Raw genomic sequence first — 16,241 nt, forward strand, 5'->3', positions numbered from 1 at the left:
TGTGCCCAGCCCAGTTTTTGTATTTTTTAGAAATGGGGTTTCACCATGTTGGCCAGGCTGGTCTTGAACTCCTGACTTCAGGTGTTCCACCCGCCTTGGCCTCCCAAACTGCTGGGATTATTGGCGTGAGTCACCGCGCCCAGCCGGCATCTCTTTGAACAGTCTGAAAAGCATCCATCTAAATCCGGTTCAATTCTTTAGCTGGGTGCAGTGGCTTATGCCTGTAATCCCAGCACTTTGGGAAGTGGAGGTGAGAGAATTGTTTGGGCTCAGGAGTTCAAGACCAGCCTGGGCAACAGAGTGAGGCACCCTCTTTAAAAAAAAAAAAAAGAAAAAAAGGTCAGGCATGGTGGCTCACACCTGTAATCCCAGCACTTTGGGAGGTCAAGGTCAACCCCATCTCTACTATACAATACAAAATTAGCTGGGTGTGGTGGCATGTGCCTGTAGTCCCAGCCACTCAGGAGGCTGAGGCAGGAGAATCACTTGAACCCGGGAGGCAGAGGTTGCAGTGAGCCGAGACTGAGCCATTGCACTCCAGCCTGGGTGACAGAGTGAGACTCCATCTCAAAAAAAAAAAAATGAATAAAAAACAAAAAACTAACCGGGCATGGTGGCCTGCACCTATAGTCCCAGCTATTCAGGAGGCTGAGGTGGGAAGATTGCTTGAGCCCAGGAAGTTGAGGCTGCGGTGACCCATGATCATCACTCTACTGCACTCCAGCCTGGGCAACAGAGATCCTGTCTTTAAAAAAAAAAAAAAAAATCTGTCTAATTATTTAGTTTTATAGCCAATACAACTTGGGCCCGGAGACAGTAAGTGACACACCCACGCTTATCCGGAGGGATGTCTAGTGCAGAGTCCTCTCATTTCCATGTCAGAACACTTCCTGTCTCACTGCACTGCTGCTGTTTTCTCTCTATACCCAGCGGGACCACGCAGTTATTTCTACACCTCCAGGTACAGGGCCAGCCACACAGGAAGCTTCCAAAAAAGGACTAATGGAACCCAAATTTGATTCCCCACATCTCATATCCTTTTGTCCGGTTTGTGAACTAGTGCTCTGCAGGCCATGATGGCCCCAGGCAGGTGTGTTTCGTTTGGACTGCCCAACGTTTATTTTGTATTTGTTGCCCACCGATTTCACTTTTTTTTTTTTTTTTTTTTGAGACAGAGTCTTGCTCTGTCACCAAGGCTGAAGCGCAGTGGCGCCATCTTGGGTCACCGCAACCTCCACCTCCTGGGTTCAAGCGATGCTCCTGCCTCAGCCTCCTGAGTAGCTGGGACTACACGTGCACGCCACCACACCCAGCTAATTTTTGTATTTTTGTGTATATATATATATATTTTGAGACAGAGTTTCACTCTTGTTGCCCAGGCTGAAGTGCAATGGCGCGATCTCGGCTCACCGCAACCTCTGCCTCCCAGATTCAAGTGATTCTCCTGCCTCAGCCTCCTGAGTAGCTGGGACTAGAGGCATGCGCCACCACGCCTGGCTAATTTTATATTTAGTAGGGATGGGGTTTCTCCATGTTGGTCAGGCTGGTCTCGAACTGCTGACCTCAAGTGATCAGCCTGCCTCGGCCTCCCAAAGTGCTAGGATTACAGGCGTAAGCCACTGAGCCCGACCCAATTTTCGTATTTTTAGTAGAGACGGGGTTTCACCATGTTAGTCAGGCTGGTCTTGAACTCCTGACCTTGTGATCCGCCCATCTCGGCCTCCCAAAGTGCTGGGATTTTAGGTGTGAGTCACCGCATCTGGCCTGATTTCACATTTTAAAACCCCCCACAGAATGAATGTCCAAATTGTTGTAGAAAAATGGGAGTTTCTATAGCTGTACTGTCTGGTAGGGTAGCCAGTGGTTATGTGTGACTGTCGAGCCCCTGAAACCTGGCGAGTCCAAACTGAGGCGTGCTATTGGTGTAAATACACAATGGATTTCAAAAACTTAGTACCAAAGAGTGGAAAATGCCTCACTAATAATTTTTATGTTGATTACATGTTGAAACGATATTTTGGATATATTGACATAAATAAAATATTAAAATTAATTTCATTTGTTTCATTTTACTTTTTTTGAGACAGAGTCTCATTCTGGAGTGCAGTGGCATAATCTTGGCTCACTGCAACCTCCACCTCCTGGTTTCAAGTGATTCTTGTGCCTCTGACTCCCAAGTGGCTGGGATTATAGGCATACCCGGCTAATTTTTGTATTTTTAGTAGAGACGGGGTTTCACCATGTTGGTCAGGCTGGTCTCGAACTTCTGGCCTCCTCAAGTGATCCGCCTGCCCCGGCCTCTCAAAGTGCTGGGATTACAGGCATAAGCCACCGCATCCAGCCTTGTTTTACTTTTCTTAATGTGGCCACTAGACTATTTTAAACTCCCCTTGGGTGTCACATCAGATTTCAAGTGGACAGCACTGTTCTAGAAACCCCAGGCTGGCCAGGCGTGGTGGCTCATGCCTATAATCCCAGCACTTTGGGAGGCCAAGGCAGGAGGACGGCTTGAGCCCAGGAGTTCAAGACCAGCCTGGGCAACATAGTGAGATCCCATCTCCTCAAAAAAATTGAAAAATTAGCTGGGAGTGGTGGCACACGCCTCTAGTCCCAGCTACTTTGGGGCTTGAGGCAGGAGGATTGCTTGATGCCAGGAGGTCAAGGCTGTAGAGAGCTATGATTGTACCGCTGCACTCCAGTCTGGGCTGCAAAGCGAGATGCCATCTCAGAAAAAAAGAAAAAAAAAAAAAGAAAAGAAACTCCAGGCCCCGTTACTGAACGTGCGCTGAGTGGAGGCTGCCCCTCTTGGATGTGGTCCTGTTCCCACTACTCCCTTAATAGGCGCTTCACCCACTGGGGTTTCCTGCCTGGCTCCTACAGGTAGGAACGTCTGTGGCCTGTGCCTGAGTCCCCTGCTTACCACTGGGGTTCTCCTGGAATAAAAACTCCTCCTCCCCGAAAATATTCTTTGAAATATTTAAAGACAACGGTCTCCCTTGAATCTCGTTCGCGGACTCAGCACCCCGTTCCTTCACCGACTCCTCACACGCCATGGTTTTTAGTCTTTGGTCACCATGGGGAGTGAAAGGGCTTGGGCTTGAGTGACAGGCCTGGGTCCCCTTGTTGGCCCTTCATCTTGGTGTTCTCTCCACAGGTGGAAGCATTTTGCTTCCTCGACTGTAAAGGAGGCACCTTGTGCCTTCCTCCCCTGGCTAGTGTGGGGACTCATGGAGTAATGACTTGACAGGACTTAGTGTGTAACAGGCCTGAAAAAAGTGCCTCCTGGCCAGGCGCAGTGGCTAACGCCTGTAATCTCAGCACTTCGGGAGGCCGAGGTGGGCGGATCGCAAGATCAGGAGTTCGACACGAGCCTGACCAACATGGTGAAGCCCCGTCTCTACTGAAAATACAAAAATTAGCCAGGTGTGGTGGTGCACACCTGTAATGCCAGCTACTAGGGAGGCTGAGGCAGGAGAATTGCTTGAACCCGGAAGGCAGAGGTTGCAGTGAGCCGAGATTGCGCCACTGCACTCCAGCCTGGACGACAGAGCGAGACTCTGTCTCAAAAAAAAAAAAAAAAAGTGCTTCCCTCCTCTCACCACTTCCAGTCTGTCACTATCAAGGTGGTGTCCCAATGATGGCTCCAGGAGATGGTATGGAAATGTGACCCAGTGCAGAGACCCCAGTGGTGACCTTGTGGGATTCTTACCCACCCTCACCACTCAAGGGACCAGAGTGGAACAGACATGTAAAGGACTGAGGGCTGAGGGAGGATTCTCTCTTTATTGATGTGGATAAGGATATTTAGTTGTCAGGCATCATAGCGAGCAGGGGGACCTTTGGACCGGTCAGACAGGGGGACAGGGCAGAGCTGGCATAACTCAGGCTGTTGGGGCCAGTGGTGGGCATGTTCACAGGGCTGGTGGTGGAGGGCAAGGGAAAGGTGGTCAGCACCATGCCGCCCTCATCCAGGGAGCGCTTGTAAGGGACTGGAGCATCATTTCGGAGGTCCTGGAATGCTAGGTAGGCCTGGAATATCTGTGGGCAGAAAAGCGCGTGCTGAAGGCTGGCTTGGGCTGGGCAGGTCAGAAGAGGGACTGGGCTGGGGACTGGCCTGGGAAGGAGACAAAAGGTACCGGTGTTTGAACTGCTCATTGCCCAGGAGCCCCGAGCTGAAGCACAGGCCTGATGCTGGGCTGTGGCTGCTCAGAGGAAGCGGCACCTGGAACGGACCAGTGGAGTCCTGGGGGAGCACCCCCACCCCTGACTCCCACGGGAGCTAAGTGAGAGCAGGAATGTTCTAGCCCTTTCAACCCCACCCTGCAGAGGGTGCCCCTCCTAGGGAGGGGCGGTGGAGGGGCTTGTCCTCACCCAGACAAGGATGGAGAAGAAGGTGAAGGCGATGGCTGCCTGGGCACTGCTGCTCCCCAGGAGGAACACTTTGGGTGGTGAATGCTGCCATTGGTTGGCCAGGAAGCAGAAACCCACGAACCAGACAACTGCCCAGAGAACTGTGGCGTCACAGGGAGAGAAAAGGGGCAGGGGGAAAGCTCGCTCAGGCGGGGCTGCTGAGGCATGGGAAGGATGGAGCTGGCGGTCTTGCTGCACGACCTTCCACGAGTTATTGAAAAATACTTTTTTTTATTAGCTTCTATGTTGACACATCTCCCACAAGTCATTCCCCAGTCCCTCCTAGCCTTCCCTAAAGTGAGCTGCTGGAGTAGAGTTGCGCTGTCTAATACAGGAGCCGCTGGCCTCATGCAGCTGTTTAAGTTTCTATTCATTAACACAGGATTTTAGGCTAGGCGAGGTGGCTCACACCTGTAATCCCAGCACTTTGGGAAGCTGAGGCAAGTGGATCACTCGAGGCCAGGTGTTTGATACCAGCCCGGGGAACATGGCGAAACCCTGTCTCTACTGAAAAAACAAAAATTAGCTGGGCATGGTGGCGGGCGCCTGTAGTCCCAGCTATTCAGGAGGCTGAGGCAGGAGAATCGCTTGAACCTGGGAGTTGGAGGTTACAGTGAGCTGAAATTGCGCCACTGCACTCCAGCCTGGGTGACAGAGTGCAACTCTGTCTCAAAAAAAAAAAAAAAAAAAAAGTTTCTCAGCTGCACTGGCCACATTTCTTTTTTTGTTGTTGTTATTGAGACGGAGTCTTGCTCTGTTGCCGAGGCTGGGGTGCCGTGGCACAATCTCAGCTCACTGCAAGCTCTGCTTCCCGGGTTCAAGCGATTCTCCTGCCTCAGCCTACTGAGTCGCTGGGATTACAGGCAATTGCCTCCCTGCCCAGCTAATTTTTGTATTTTTAGTGGAGATAGGGTTTCGCCATGTTGGCCAGGCTGGTCTCGAACTTCTGGCCTCAAGTTATCCGCCTGCCTTGGCCTCCCAAAGTGCTGGGATTCCAGGTGTGAGCCACCGTCCCCGGCCAGTGGCTGCATTTCAAGTGCTTAATAGCCACGGCTGAGCAGTGGCTCCTGCATGAGAAAGCACAGGGACAGAACACTTCCACCCTCACAGGGAGTTCTCCTGCACAGCACTAGATTCCATGACCTTCCAGGGCTCCCTTGGCCCTAAGTCACTGGGACTGGCCCAGTGGGGAGGAGGAGCGGCAGGGTGGGGAGGAGTTGAGATCAAACAGACTGAGAGGAAGGAGGTCAGGCCCCAAAGAAGGACACACATTTTGTGCTTGCTGTGTGCCAGGCTCCATCAGGAGTGTTTGGCAGTGGTTAGGAAGCAAGACTTTGGCTGGGCGTGGTAGCTCACGCCTATAATCCCAGCACTTTGGGAGGCAGAGGCGGGCGGATCACGAGGTCAGGAGATCGAGACCATCCTGGCTAACACGGTGAAACCCCGTCTCTACTAAAATACAAAAAATAATTAGCTGGGCATGGTGGTGTGCGCCTGTAATCCCAGCTACTCGGAAGGCTGAGACAGGAGAATCATTTGAACCCGGGAGGCGGAGGTTGCAGTGAGCCGAGACTGTGCCACTGCACTCCAGCCTGGTGACACAGTGAGACTCCATCTCAAAAAAAAAAAAAGAGAGATTTTCTGTGAATGAGGGAAGCAAATGCAAAGAAAGCACAGGGCAGAAGGGAGGCTGCTATAATTTGCCTGGGGGTCAGAAGAGGTGACCCTTACTCAGGGTCTGAAGGATAATAATTCCCCAGCAGGAGACAGCAGGTGCCAGGCGCAGTGAGAAGCTCTGGGCCACTTGTGGTCAGATGCCTCCTACTGGGAGGATGGTCAGGGTGGAGGCCGGCTAGGTGGTGAAGGGTTGTGCCTGGGAGGCCCTGGGGAGCCAGGAGGGCTGTGAGCAGGAGGAGGGGCAGCTCTGGGTTGGGGGTCCTGGGGGCTCACCAGCCAGGATGAAGTCCAGGAGCTGGAAGGCTGTCTTGAAGCGGGTGCCGGCAATGCGGGTCTCCTGGGTGTCCAGGACGAGGAAGGCCAGGCAGCTGAGGAAGGCCAGGAAGCCGGCTCCCACAGCAAAGCTGCAGGCCACGCTGTTGCTGTTGAGAATGCAGTGGAGCTGCAGAGACTCCATCTTGTTCTGGTAGCCATCGGTCAGCAGGGACGAGAAGATGATCAGGGAGAAGACCTGTGGATTTCCAGGGGCCAGAGAGGAGCTCAGTCTCTCCCCGAAGCTGCTCCACCTTCCTCCCTGGTGCTGTCGGTCTTTCCGTATACCCAGTCACTGGTCCGTCTGGGCCCCTCCCTCCTTGTCATTGTCACAGTGTCAGAGCCCTCAGCTTCCTGCCCCTCGTCCCCTCTGCTCCATCCTGGCTCAGGCCTCGTCTGCTCTCCTTGGCCCTTGCCCCAGCCTCCTCCCAGCCTCCCCACCTCCAGTTTCCCCCCAACTCAGCCCATCCCCAGGGGAGTCTTTCCACACCCTGCCCCTCCCTGCCACAGCCCCTCATGGCTCCCCAGTGCCTCAGGACTGAGTCCCAGCCCTGAAGCCTGGCCTTGGAGGCCCTGCAGAGTCACCACTCCCCTCACTCTTCCAATTTCATCTCTCCTCACTCACCCCTGCCTCCCCCACACTCTCCTTCTGCCACCAAACCCAGGTACCCATATAAAATGCTTGGCACAGAGCCTGGGACATGGGAAGAGCTGAATCAGTGTTTGCAGTCGTGATTATTCTCTCTGCCTCTCAGCTCTTCCCTCTGGGGTGGTTCTGAGGACTAAACGAGAGGAGGCACTTAGAGCCCTTCCCTCTGTGACTTCTGTCTCCTCCCTCCTGGCCTCACTAATTCCTATTCATTTCTTAGGTTCAATATGCAAGATAGTCCAAGCATACAGAAAAATACGAAGAGAAACATAAGAAACACCCAGTGTCGACTGGCCAAACTAACACATATTAACATTTTGCCTTGTTTTTTGGCTTTGGGATTTTGTTTTAGAGAAATACGACACTGATCTGGTAACCCTGTCCCTCTCGTCTGTGCATGGTGCACAGTCTGCGTCCATGCCTGTCTTCTATGTGTATTTGCTAAATAAACCACGGAAACACTCTGCAAACACTCACCCAGGTCACCCTTACAGCCACCCTAGGACACGAGCTCTACTCACAGCTCTGTGTTTCAGATAATGGAACTGAGGCACAGAGAGGATAAGGAGTTGGCTGAACCCAATTAGCTGGCCGATGGCTGGGCAAGGTGGCTCATGCCTGTAATTCAAGCACTTTGGGAGGTTGAGGTGGGAGGATCGTGTCAGGCCAGGAGTTCGAGACCAGCCTGGGCAACAGAGCGAGGCCCAGTCTCTACAAAAATATTAAAAACAAAAATACCTGGGTGTGGTGGTGCATACCTGTAGTCCCAGCTACTTGGGAGGCTAAGGCAGGAGGATCACTTGAGCCCAGGAGGTTGAGGCTGCAGTGAGCCATGATTGTGCCACTGCACTCTAGCCAAGGCGAGAGAGCAAGACTCTGTCTCAAAACAAACAAACAAAAGGCCAAGCACAGTGGCTCACATCTGTAATCCCAACACTTGGAAGGCCAAGGTGGGAGGAATCGCTTGAGCTTAGGAGACCAGCCTGGGCAACAGAGTGAGACCTAGTATCTACCAAAAATTATTAAAAAAAAAAAAAAAATTAGCTCAGTGTGGTGGTGTGCACCTATAGTCCCAGGTACTTGGGGGGCTGAAGTAGGAAGATCACTTGAGACCCGGAAGTCAAGGCTGCAGTGAGCCCTGATCGTGCCACTGCACTCCAGGCTGGGCAACACAGTGAGGCCCTGTCTCAAAAAAAAAAAAAAAAAAGTCAGCTGGTCAGTGTCAGTGTCAGAGCCTGGATTTGAACCGAAGCAGCCTGGCTCCTGAGTCTGCCCTTGACCTCTTGCTCCGCCACCTCAAACTGGACCACGCATCTTGAGGGCGGGGACTCCTATCAATGAAATTCGGTGAAAATTTGAAGCCCCGTTGATTTGTCCCAGATGGTCACAATGCAGCAGGGCGGGTCTGTGCCAGACAAAGACGAGCTGGTGTGTAGATGGGGCGGTGGGGAGGAGGCTGGGGCCTGGGGTGGGGGAGAGAGTCAAGGCGGAAGCCAGATTGAGGGCTGGATTTCAGGTGAGTTCTGAACTGGACCTGAAAGAACAAGGAGTTTCTCAGGCAGACAAGAGGAGGAAGGGCATTCCCAGCAGGGCGGATGGCACGTGGAAAAGCCAGATGCTGCAGAGCGGGCAGTTTCAGAGATAAGAGAGAAACTCACTGGAGGGTTCTGGTGTGAGATGAGGCTGGAAAAGTGGGTGGGAGCCAGGCTCTAAGAGGCCCGGAATACCAGGGCCAGGAGCCGGACCTGGGGAGCCATGGAAAGCATTCAATGTTATGCATGGGAGGATTCTGTGCAGGGGACAGCTGGGTCAGCCTTGGGGTTAGAGAAGCCCTCTGGGGTCACGTGGCTGATGGATCGGAGGTGGGCAAGACAAGAGGCCAACATACCCGAGAGGAGGTGGGGAGGCCCAGGTGAGAAAGGCTGAGGCCAGAGCCCTGGGAAATTCAGTAATATTTAGCGTGTAAAATAGGACTCGGTGATTGATTGGAAGTGGCAGTGTTGGCGATAGGGGTTGGGGATTGGGGGGGGTAGGCCAAGAGAAACAGACTGTTGAAAATCTTCCTTTGGTCTGGTGTGGTTGCTCATGCCTGTAATCCCAGTGCTTTGGGAGGTTAAGGCAGAAGGATCGCTTGAACCCACGAGGTCAGGACTGCAGTTAGCTGTGATCGCACCACTGCACTCCAGCCTGGGCAACAGAGTGAGACCCTGTCTCAAAAAAGAAGAAAAAGAAAATCTCCCCTTCGTTAGAATTGGAACTCTTCCTGGATAGTCTCCACACAGGACTCGCTCTCTCTCTTTTTTCTTTTTTTGAGACAGTGTCTCACTGTGTCTTGCAGGCCGGAGTGCAGTGGCGTGATCACGGCTCACTGCAGCCTCAACCTCCTGGGCTCAAGCAATCCTCCCACCTCAGCCTCCTGAGTAGCTGGGACTACAAGTGCGAAATACCATGCCTCACTCATGTTTAATTTTTTGTAGAGACGGTATCGCTATGTTGCACAGGCAGGTCTCAAACTCCTGGCCTCAAGCAATCCTCCCGCCTTGGCCTCCCAAAGTGTTGGGATTACAGGCGTGAGCCACCTTGCCAGGCCCCTGCTCTCTATCCCCAGCACCCAGCACTAGACTGGACTTCAGCAAATGTGTGCTGAAAGAGTGAATGACTTTGGCTTTGTCTTGACTCTTGCCCTGCCCTTCAGAGTGGAGATGGAGGAGGCAAGGAACTGACCCCTAAACTCCTCAGCTTCCGTCCATCCTCCCTTCTCCTTTGCCTTAATTGCCTTCTGTGAACAACAACAACAACAGCAACACCCTGACTCCCTGTTTTTGCCTAGCCCTTCGGCAATAACCAAGGGTATTCACATCCATCATCTCACTTGATCTGCACAGCAACCCTTGGAGGGAGGCTGTAAGATGATTCTCCCTATTTTGGAGCAGAAGAACTGACTATAGAGGGGGTGTGTCTGGCCCTGCTGGTCTGAGGCAGAGCCAGGTCGAGGACAGGAAAGCACATCGATCATTTTTGAGCCCATATTAATTTTACCTGCGTTACCTCCTTGGAACCTCACACCGGCCCCACGTGGTGGAGGTTATTAATTCATTTCTGTTTCACAGGTGATAAATCGAAGCCATTTTGGTGGAGTGAAAAGAGCCAGATGCTTCTGACTGCGCCAGCTGTATGGCCTGGGGCAAATCACTCATCTCTTGGAGCCTCAGTTTCTTGGTCTGTTTCTATGCTATGAAAAGGAGGAATGTGGGGGTAGGGGCTTTGATCTAGCAGGTGCTTAGGAAAATGGTCATTCTTGTGACTTGCCCAGAGAGGGGAGGCGTCCTCTCAAGGTCAGTAAGTGGTGGAAGGGGGATTGGAATCCAGCCCTCCTGACATCTAGGCGGGTGGGCTGTCTGTCCACTGACCCCCAAAACCCTGGGCTGTGACATGAGCCCGGGGCACTGGAGATTTGAGGAGCAGGGGCTTATCTGGGCTAGAGGGACCCTATCCCTCTGAAGCCTCAGTCCAAACTCCTTCCATGCCCTCCCTGGCCTGTCCCTAGGGAGGGAGCAAAGATTTATCAGTTAAGGCACCAGCTGGCAGGCGGCAGTGAGGACAAGAGCACCAGCTGCCCAGAGACTCCCTACTGAGGAGCCAGGCCAGGGGGGAAGGAGGAGAGGGCGGGGGGGTGGGGAGGGTGGATGGAGTCGGCGGGCAAAGTCTGTGACCAGAACGTCTGGCGTGGTTGGCGGCTCTTCCTCCCCCTTCCCCGCACCAGTCCACACCAGCTGGGCTTCCGTCTCCCTTGCCACCCGCCCTGCCTTCCGAGGCTTTCCAGACAGGCAGGTGGATCCGAGCTGGACTTGCTCACCAGCTGGGTGATGTCCTTGGGCAAGACACTCAACCTCTGTGAGCCTCAGTTTCCCCTTGGGTTAAACAGGGATCATAATGCCTGTGTCATAGGGTTGTGGTGAGGAGTAGAGAAGCTAATACCAGCGAAAGATCTGGTGTTGGGATGTGGTTTTCAGGATTCCCCTCTTTCCCTGGGGAGGACAATGGACACAAATCTCGATCATCCCAGGCCCTCTCCTCACACACGAGTAATGATTTGTTTTGATAATAATCACTATCAAGGCTGGGTGCGGTGGCTGACGCCTGTAATCCCAACACTTTGGAAGGCCGAGGCGGGTGGATCATTTGAGGTCAGGAGTTTAAAACCAGTCTGGCCAACATGGTGAAACCCCATCTCTACTAAAAATACAAAAATTAGCCAGGCGTGGTGGTGCACGCCGGTAATCCCAGCTACTCCGGAGGCACAAGAATTGCTTGAACCCGGGAGGCGGAAGTTGCAACGAGCTGAGATTGCACCACTGTACTCCAGCCTGGGTGACAGAGCAAGGCTCTGTCTCAAAAAAAAAAAAAAAAAAAAAAAAAAATCACTAAGGAAAGATCACTACTTGCCTGGCCCATGCTAATCAGTTTATAGGCATTAATTTGTTTCATTTTCACAATGATCCTTCCTAGGAGTAGAGTATTAGGAACCTCTTTTTACAGACGAGAGTATGGAGATGTTCAGAGAAATCAAATAGCTTGCTCAGGGTCACATGGACACAGGGTGACCACGCAAGCCATCAAACAAAAGGGGCACTTTTGAGAAAGAAAGGTGCTGCTGCTGGTAATGACACCAGGCCTGGCCCAGGTAAACTGGGCAGTATGCCACTTTGCATGGACAGCACGTGGCTGAGCCAGGATTCCAGGCCTGTTTTTTCCTTCTCCAAGCTCAGGCTCTAGAAGGGGCAGAGAGGAGATACTCTGGATTAGGACTCTGGGGGTGGAGACCCTGGGTTTGAGCCGGGGAACCCCACCTACTCCCAAGACCTCGATCAAGTCTCAACATCTCCCTGGGCCTTAGTTTCCAATTCTGTTAAAGCAGAGTGGTGGAAGCAGCACAGGTTAAAGGTCAGAGCCACAGCCCTAACCCTTCATGTACTGAGATCCAGAGATGATCAGTGATTGGTTCAAGGTCACACAGCAAAGTCTGGGCTGAATGAGGATTTGACTCCAGGTGTGCGGATTCTTCAGGAGTGTGGGGATGATGAAATGAACGGTGGCATGGTGCCTGGCACACGGTGACCACCCAACATCTGGCACTTCAGGTCTGCACTCCTTATTCTCTTCCTAGAGGCCCCAGCCCCTGTTCCTCTCCTCCTCCTCCCTCAACTGGGAGGTGGAAAATAAATGGGCTCTGGCATCTCACGGATCTCAGTTTGAATCCTGCCCCTGCCTCTTACTGAGTGACCTTAGCCAATGCTGTCTAATAGAACTCTCTGGCATGATGAAAATGTCCCATATCCGCACTATTTTTTTTTAAAATGGAGTCTCGCTCTGTCGCCCAGGCTGGAGTGCAGTGGTGCGATCTTGGCTCACTGCAAGCTCCGCCTCCCGGGTTCATGCCATTCTCCTGCCTCAGCCTCCCGAGTAGCTGGGACGACAGGCGCCCGCCACCACACCCGGCTAATTTTTTTGTATTTTTAGTAGAGACGGGGTTTCACCATGTTAGCCAGGATGGTCTCGATCTCCTGACCTTGTGATCCGCCTGCCTCGGCCTCCCAAAGTGCTGGGATTACAGGCATGAGCCACTGCGCCCGGCCACAATTTTTTTTTTTTTTTTTTGAGACAGTCTCACTCTGTCACCGAGGCTGCAGTGCAACCTCCGCCACATGGGCTCAAGCCATCCTCGAGCCTCAGCCCCCTAAGTAGCTGGGACTACAGGCTCACACCACCATGCCTGGATAATTTTTGTATTTTTAGTAGAGACGGGTTTTCGCCATGTTGGCCAACTCCTGACCTCAGATGATCTGCCTGCCTTGGCCTACCAAGGTGCTGGTTTTACAGGCATGAACCACCACACCCAGCCTGTACTGTCTGATATGAGAGTCCTCAGCCACATGTGGCTGTTGAGCACCTAAAATGTGGCCACTGTGAGTGAAGAACGGACTCTTTTATTTTAATTAGTGCAAAGTGAGGTAGCCACATGCGGCTGTGGCTACCCCATTGGACATCCCAGATTTAAAAAATTTACTTAGGCTGGGTGCGGTGGCTGACACCTGTAATCCCAGCACTTTGGGAGGCTGAGGTGGGCGGAACACTTGACTTCAGGAGTTTGAGACCAGCCTGGCCAACATGGTGAAACCCCATCTCTACTAAAAATACAAAAATTAGCCAGGCGCAGTGGCGCACACCTGTAATCCCAGCTACTTGGGAAGCTGAGGCAGGAGAATCGCTTGAACCCAGGAGGTGGAGTTGCAGTGAGTGGAGATCGCGCCACTGCTTTTTGCTGCACTCCAGCCTGGGCAACAGAGCAAAACGTTTCTTTCTTTTTTTTTTTTTTGAGATGGAGTCTGGCTCTGTTGCCCAGGCTGGAGTGCAGTGGTATGATCTCCACTCACTGCAAACTCCACCACCCGGGTTCGAGCGATTCTCCTGCCTCAGCCTCCTCAGTAGCTAGGATTACACGTGTGTGCCACTATGCCTGGCTAATTAAGACTGTTTCAAAGAAAAAAAATTTACTTAACTTTCCTGAGCCCTAGTTTTCTTATCTCAGAGATGGGACTTGCAGCACCTACTGTGAGGGCTGTTCCTTACTATGAGAGTCCATAAGTGCCTTAATAGCACAGGGCCCATAGTGGGGTGCTCAGGAAAAGGTGGTGTCAGCATTTGCTCCGTTGCCTTGTTTCCCGGTCTGACCCCTTCCTTGTCCCCCCACCTCCCGCACCGTGTCTGGGAGTTCAGAGGTCCGGGCTCCTGTCGCCCAGGGGCACAGTCAGGCCACGGGAGGGCCTCACCCCTTCGAAGACCCGCATGATGGTCTTGGGCCTTCTCAGAAACTGCACGGCTTCGCTCTTGGCCAGCTCCTGGAGGCTTTCAGGGATGTGCATGGCAGCTGTTTTCCTTTGGGGCCACTGGCAGGTGGGAGCCAGGGTGCTGGGCGCTGCCTGCTGGGCACTGCCGTCCGGGGGCTTCAGGCCGGCCCTGGGCTTGGCTGCTGTGGGATGACACAGATGGGGGATGCCAGTCAGGGGCACGGGGTGGAAGGTCTATTGGGGGCCCCAGGATTGGGGGACATGGGGTGGGGATGAGGGGTCCCCAGAATGGAGTTGTGTGGGGTGAGGGGACGGCTGAGCCTCTTAGGAGTCAAGGTGTGGGGTGAATGGGCTGTCAGGAGCCCCAGAAATGGGGTACATAGGATGGGGGTGCAGGTGGGTCCCAGGGAATGGGGTTGTGTGTGCTGAGGGGGCTTCTGTGGGCCCCAGGAGTGGGGGGCATAGGATGGGGGTGCTGGGGGTCCCAGGAATGGGGTTGTGTGGTGAGAGGGCTGCTGGGGGTTCCAGAAGTGGGAGGCATAGGATGCGGGTTCTGGGGGGTCCCAGGAAAGGTGTTGTGTGGAGTGAGAGGGCTGCTGGGGGTCCCTGAAGTGGGGGACATAGGATGCGGGTGCTGGGGGGGTCCCAGGAATGGGGTTGTGTGTGGTGAGGGAGCTTTCTGGGGGTCCCAGGAGAGGGGGGCATAGGATGGGGATACTAGGGGTCCCAGGAAAGGTATTGTGTGGGGAGGGCTGCCAGGGGTCACAGAGGTGGAGGTCCAGGGTGAGAGAGTCACTGAGGGTCCCCTGGGTTGAGGTGTGGGTTAAGGGGGTCTATGGAGGATTCCAGAGACGTGAGGGCCTGGGGTGAGGGAGATTCTGGGGGTCCCAGGAGTGAGGGACATAAGTGAAGGGGCTGCTTCAGGTTCCAGAAGTCAGGAATGTGGGCTAAGGGGGTTATGGGGTGAGAGGGCTGTCAGGGGTCCCAGAGGTGGAGTGCAGGGGAGAGCTGGGATATTTGGGGACCATGTCTTGTGACCCAGGAGCTGAAGGGCCCGCAGAAGGACTGGGTCCTTCTGTGAGAGGACACAGGTGGGATTTTCTGGGGACTAGGGGGTGCGGCCATTGAGATCAGAGGCCCTGGGAGGTCTGAAACCGAATAATCCCTTTCAGGTTTGGGGGTGACAGCACCCTTCGTGGAGAACCCAGGTATCTCAGGGCATATTTCAGGCTGTCCTTGTCATTTGGGGCTATTTCCCAGAATAAGGGCCTCCCTTTCGAATTCAGCTCCATTTTCACGGAAATGCAGTTCCTCAAGCTGGGAGTCGGGACCTCGGATTTGTGGGGAACCTCAGAATGAGGCCACGCCCCGGCACTGGGCTACCTTCTTAGAATCGCGGTCTCCCCTTTAAGGACCTGGAATGGCAGCGCTGGGGTTTGGGGGTGACGCCGCCTGAGAAGGGGCCGCCCCTTCACTGGAGGGCCAATCTGCGTCACCTGATGGCCCACCCTTCCTTTCGCCCGCCCACCCCTCCTGGTCCCTGGCGCCACCTCAGCCTTCTTTTGGTTACGCTTTTTCCCGCCTTTTCGCTCCTCCACAGCTGATTGGCTGCGCCCAAGTCCCGCCCCCTCCGTCTTTCCGCCTACTCAGGAGCTGACACGAGCGGGGGCGTGGCCTCGGCAGACGTTGGACCGCGCGCCGTTGGCGGACTGCGCGCGGGAGCCCTGCCCCGCCCCATCCCTCTGGGGAGTCTCGCGTCCACTCCGCCCCTTCCCTTTGTAGCAAGCGGACAAGGAGACACTCCTGCGGCGCATGCGTCGCTCCCAAACGAGGCCGGCGGCGGCGAAAGGCAGGCAACGCATGCGTAGGTGATATAGGGAGTCGGCGGTGAGAAATGGCAGCCCGCATTGACCCAGGCTTTGCGCATGCGTTTTACTGCTGGCTGAAGCCGAACTTCGGGAGCCCAGGACGCCCTCCTGCACATGCGCAGAAGGCTCAATGACAGTCGAGCTTTGGCTAAGGTGAGGGAGAAATCGGGGGGTTGCATGGCCAGGGAGGGCGGCCCTGCACCCCCTAGGTAACCTTTCCGAGCATTTCCTGCACTCCTAAGATCTACCTCGCTGTCTAGACCCCAAAGAAACGTTGTACCACTACAGGGTCTCTGGGCCTGCAAAACGCCCCAGAACCTAAGACCTCTGACCCCTGTCTGGGACCCAGGCCAAATGAGCAGTGTGGGAAGGGGACAGGCAACAGGGGCTTCGAGGCGAGCGGATGGGCTCTGCACCTTGCCTGGGGTAGAGACGGCTTCTGGAGGGTGGGACGTGGAGGTGGAGAGGGCGCTTTTC

The 16,241-nt window shown here is 54.0% G+C and overlaps 2 protein-coding genes across 9 annotated transcripts in view; one reads left to right on the top strand and one right to left on the bottom strand.

Annotated features, from left to right (window-relative positions):
• Positions 1-3,757: 3,757 nt before the first annotated feature.
• Positions 3,758-15,596, bottom strand: SYNGR4 (synaptogyrin 4). 3 transcript variants are annotated; one of them, XM_055235898.2, is made up of 5 exons: positions 15,447-15,583; positions 13,879-14,078; positions 6,361-6,598; positions 4,372-4,511; positions 3,758-4,038 (listed from the first exon to the last, which is right to left on the bottom strand). In XM_055235898.2, the coding sequence occupies exons 2-5, from the start codon at positions 13,969-13,971 to the stop codon at positions 3,805-3,807; spliced, it is 705 nt and encodes a 234-aa protein (XP_055091873.1). In that variant the 5' UTR covers positions 13,972-14,078; positions 15,447-15,583; the 3' UTR covers positions 3,758-3,804. The 3 variants fall into 3 exon arrangements, with proteins under 3 accessions (XP_055091873.1, XP_055091874.1, XP_063472019.1); XM_055235899.2 differs by having other exon boundaries at positions 15,280-15,449; XM_063615949.1 differs by having other exon boundaries at positions 3,854-4,114; positions 15,447-15,596.
• Positions 15,555-16,241, top strand: part of TMEM143 (transmembrane protein 143) — a 31,828-nt gene continuing 31,141 nt past the window's right edge. The window contains exon 1 of one of the 6 annotated variants that reach the window (XM_055235871.2): positions 15,555-15,917. In XM_055235871.2, the coding sequence (XP_055091846.1) occupies positions 15,895-15,917 (23 nt within the window). In that variant the 5' untranslated portion in view covers positions 15,555-15,894. The remainder of the gene's footprint in view (positions 15,918-16,241) is intronic. The other 5 variants (XM_055235870.2, XM_063615907.1, XM_055235872.2 and 2 more) reach the window with 5 other exon arrangements.

This window comes from Symphalangus syndactylus, chromosome 13 (assembly GCF_028878055.3).
Source record: "Symphalangus syndactylus isolate Jambi chromosome 13, NHGRI_mSymSyn1-v2.1_pri, whole genome shotgun sequence".
In the NCBI taxonomy this organism is placed as follows: Eukaryota; Metazoa; Chordata; class Mammalia; order Primates; family Hylobatidae; genus Symphalangus; species Symphalangus syndactylus.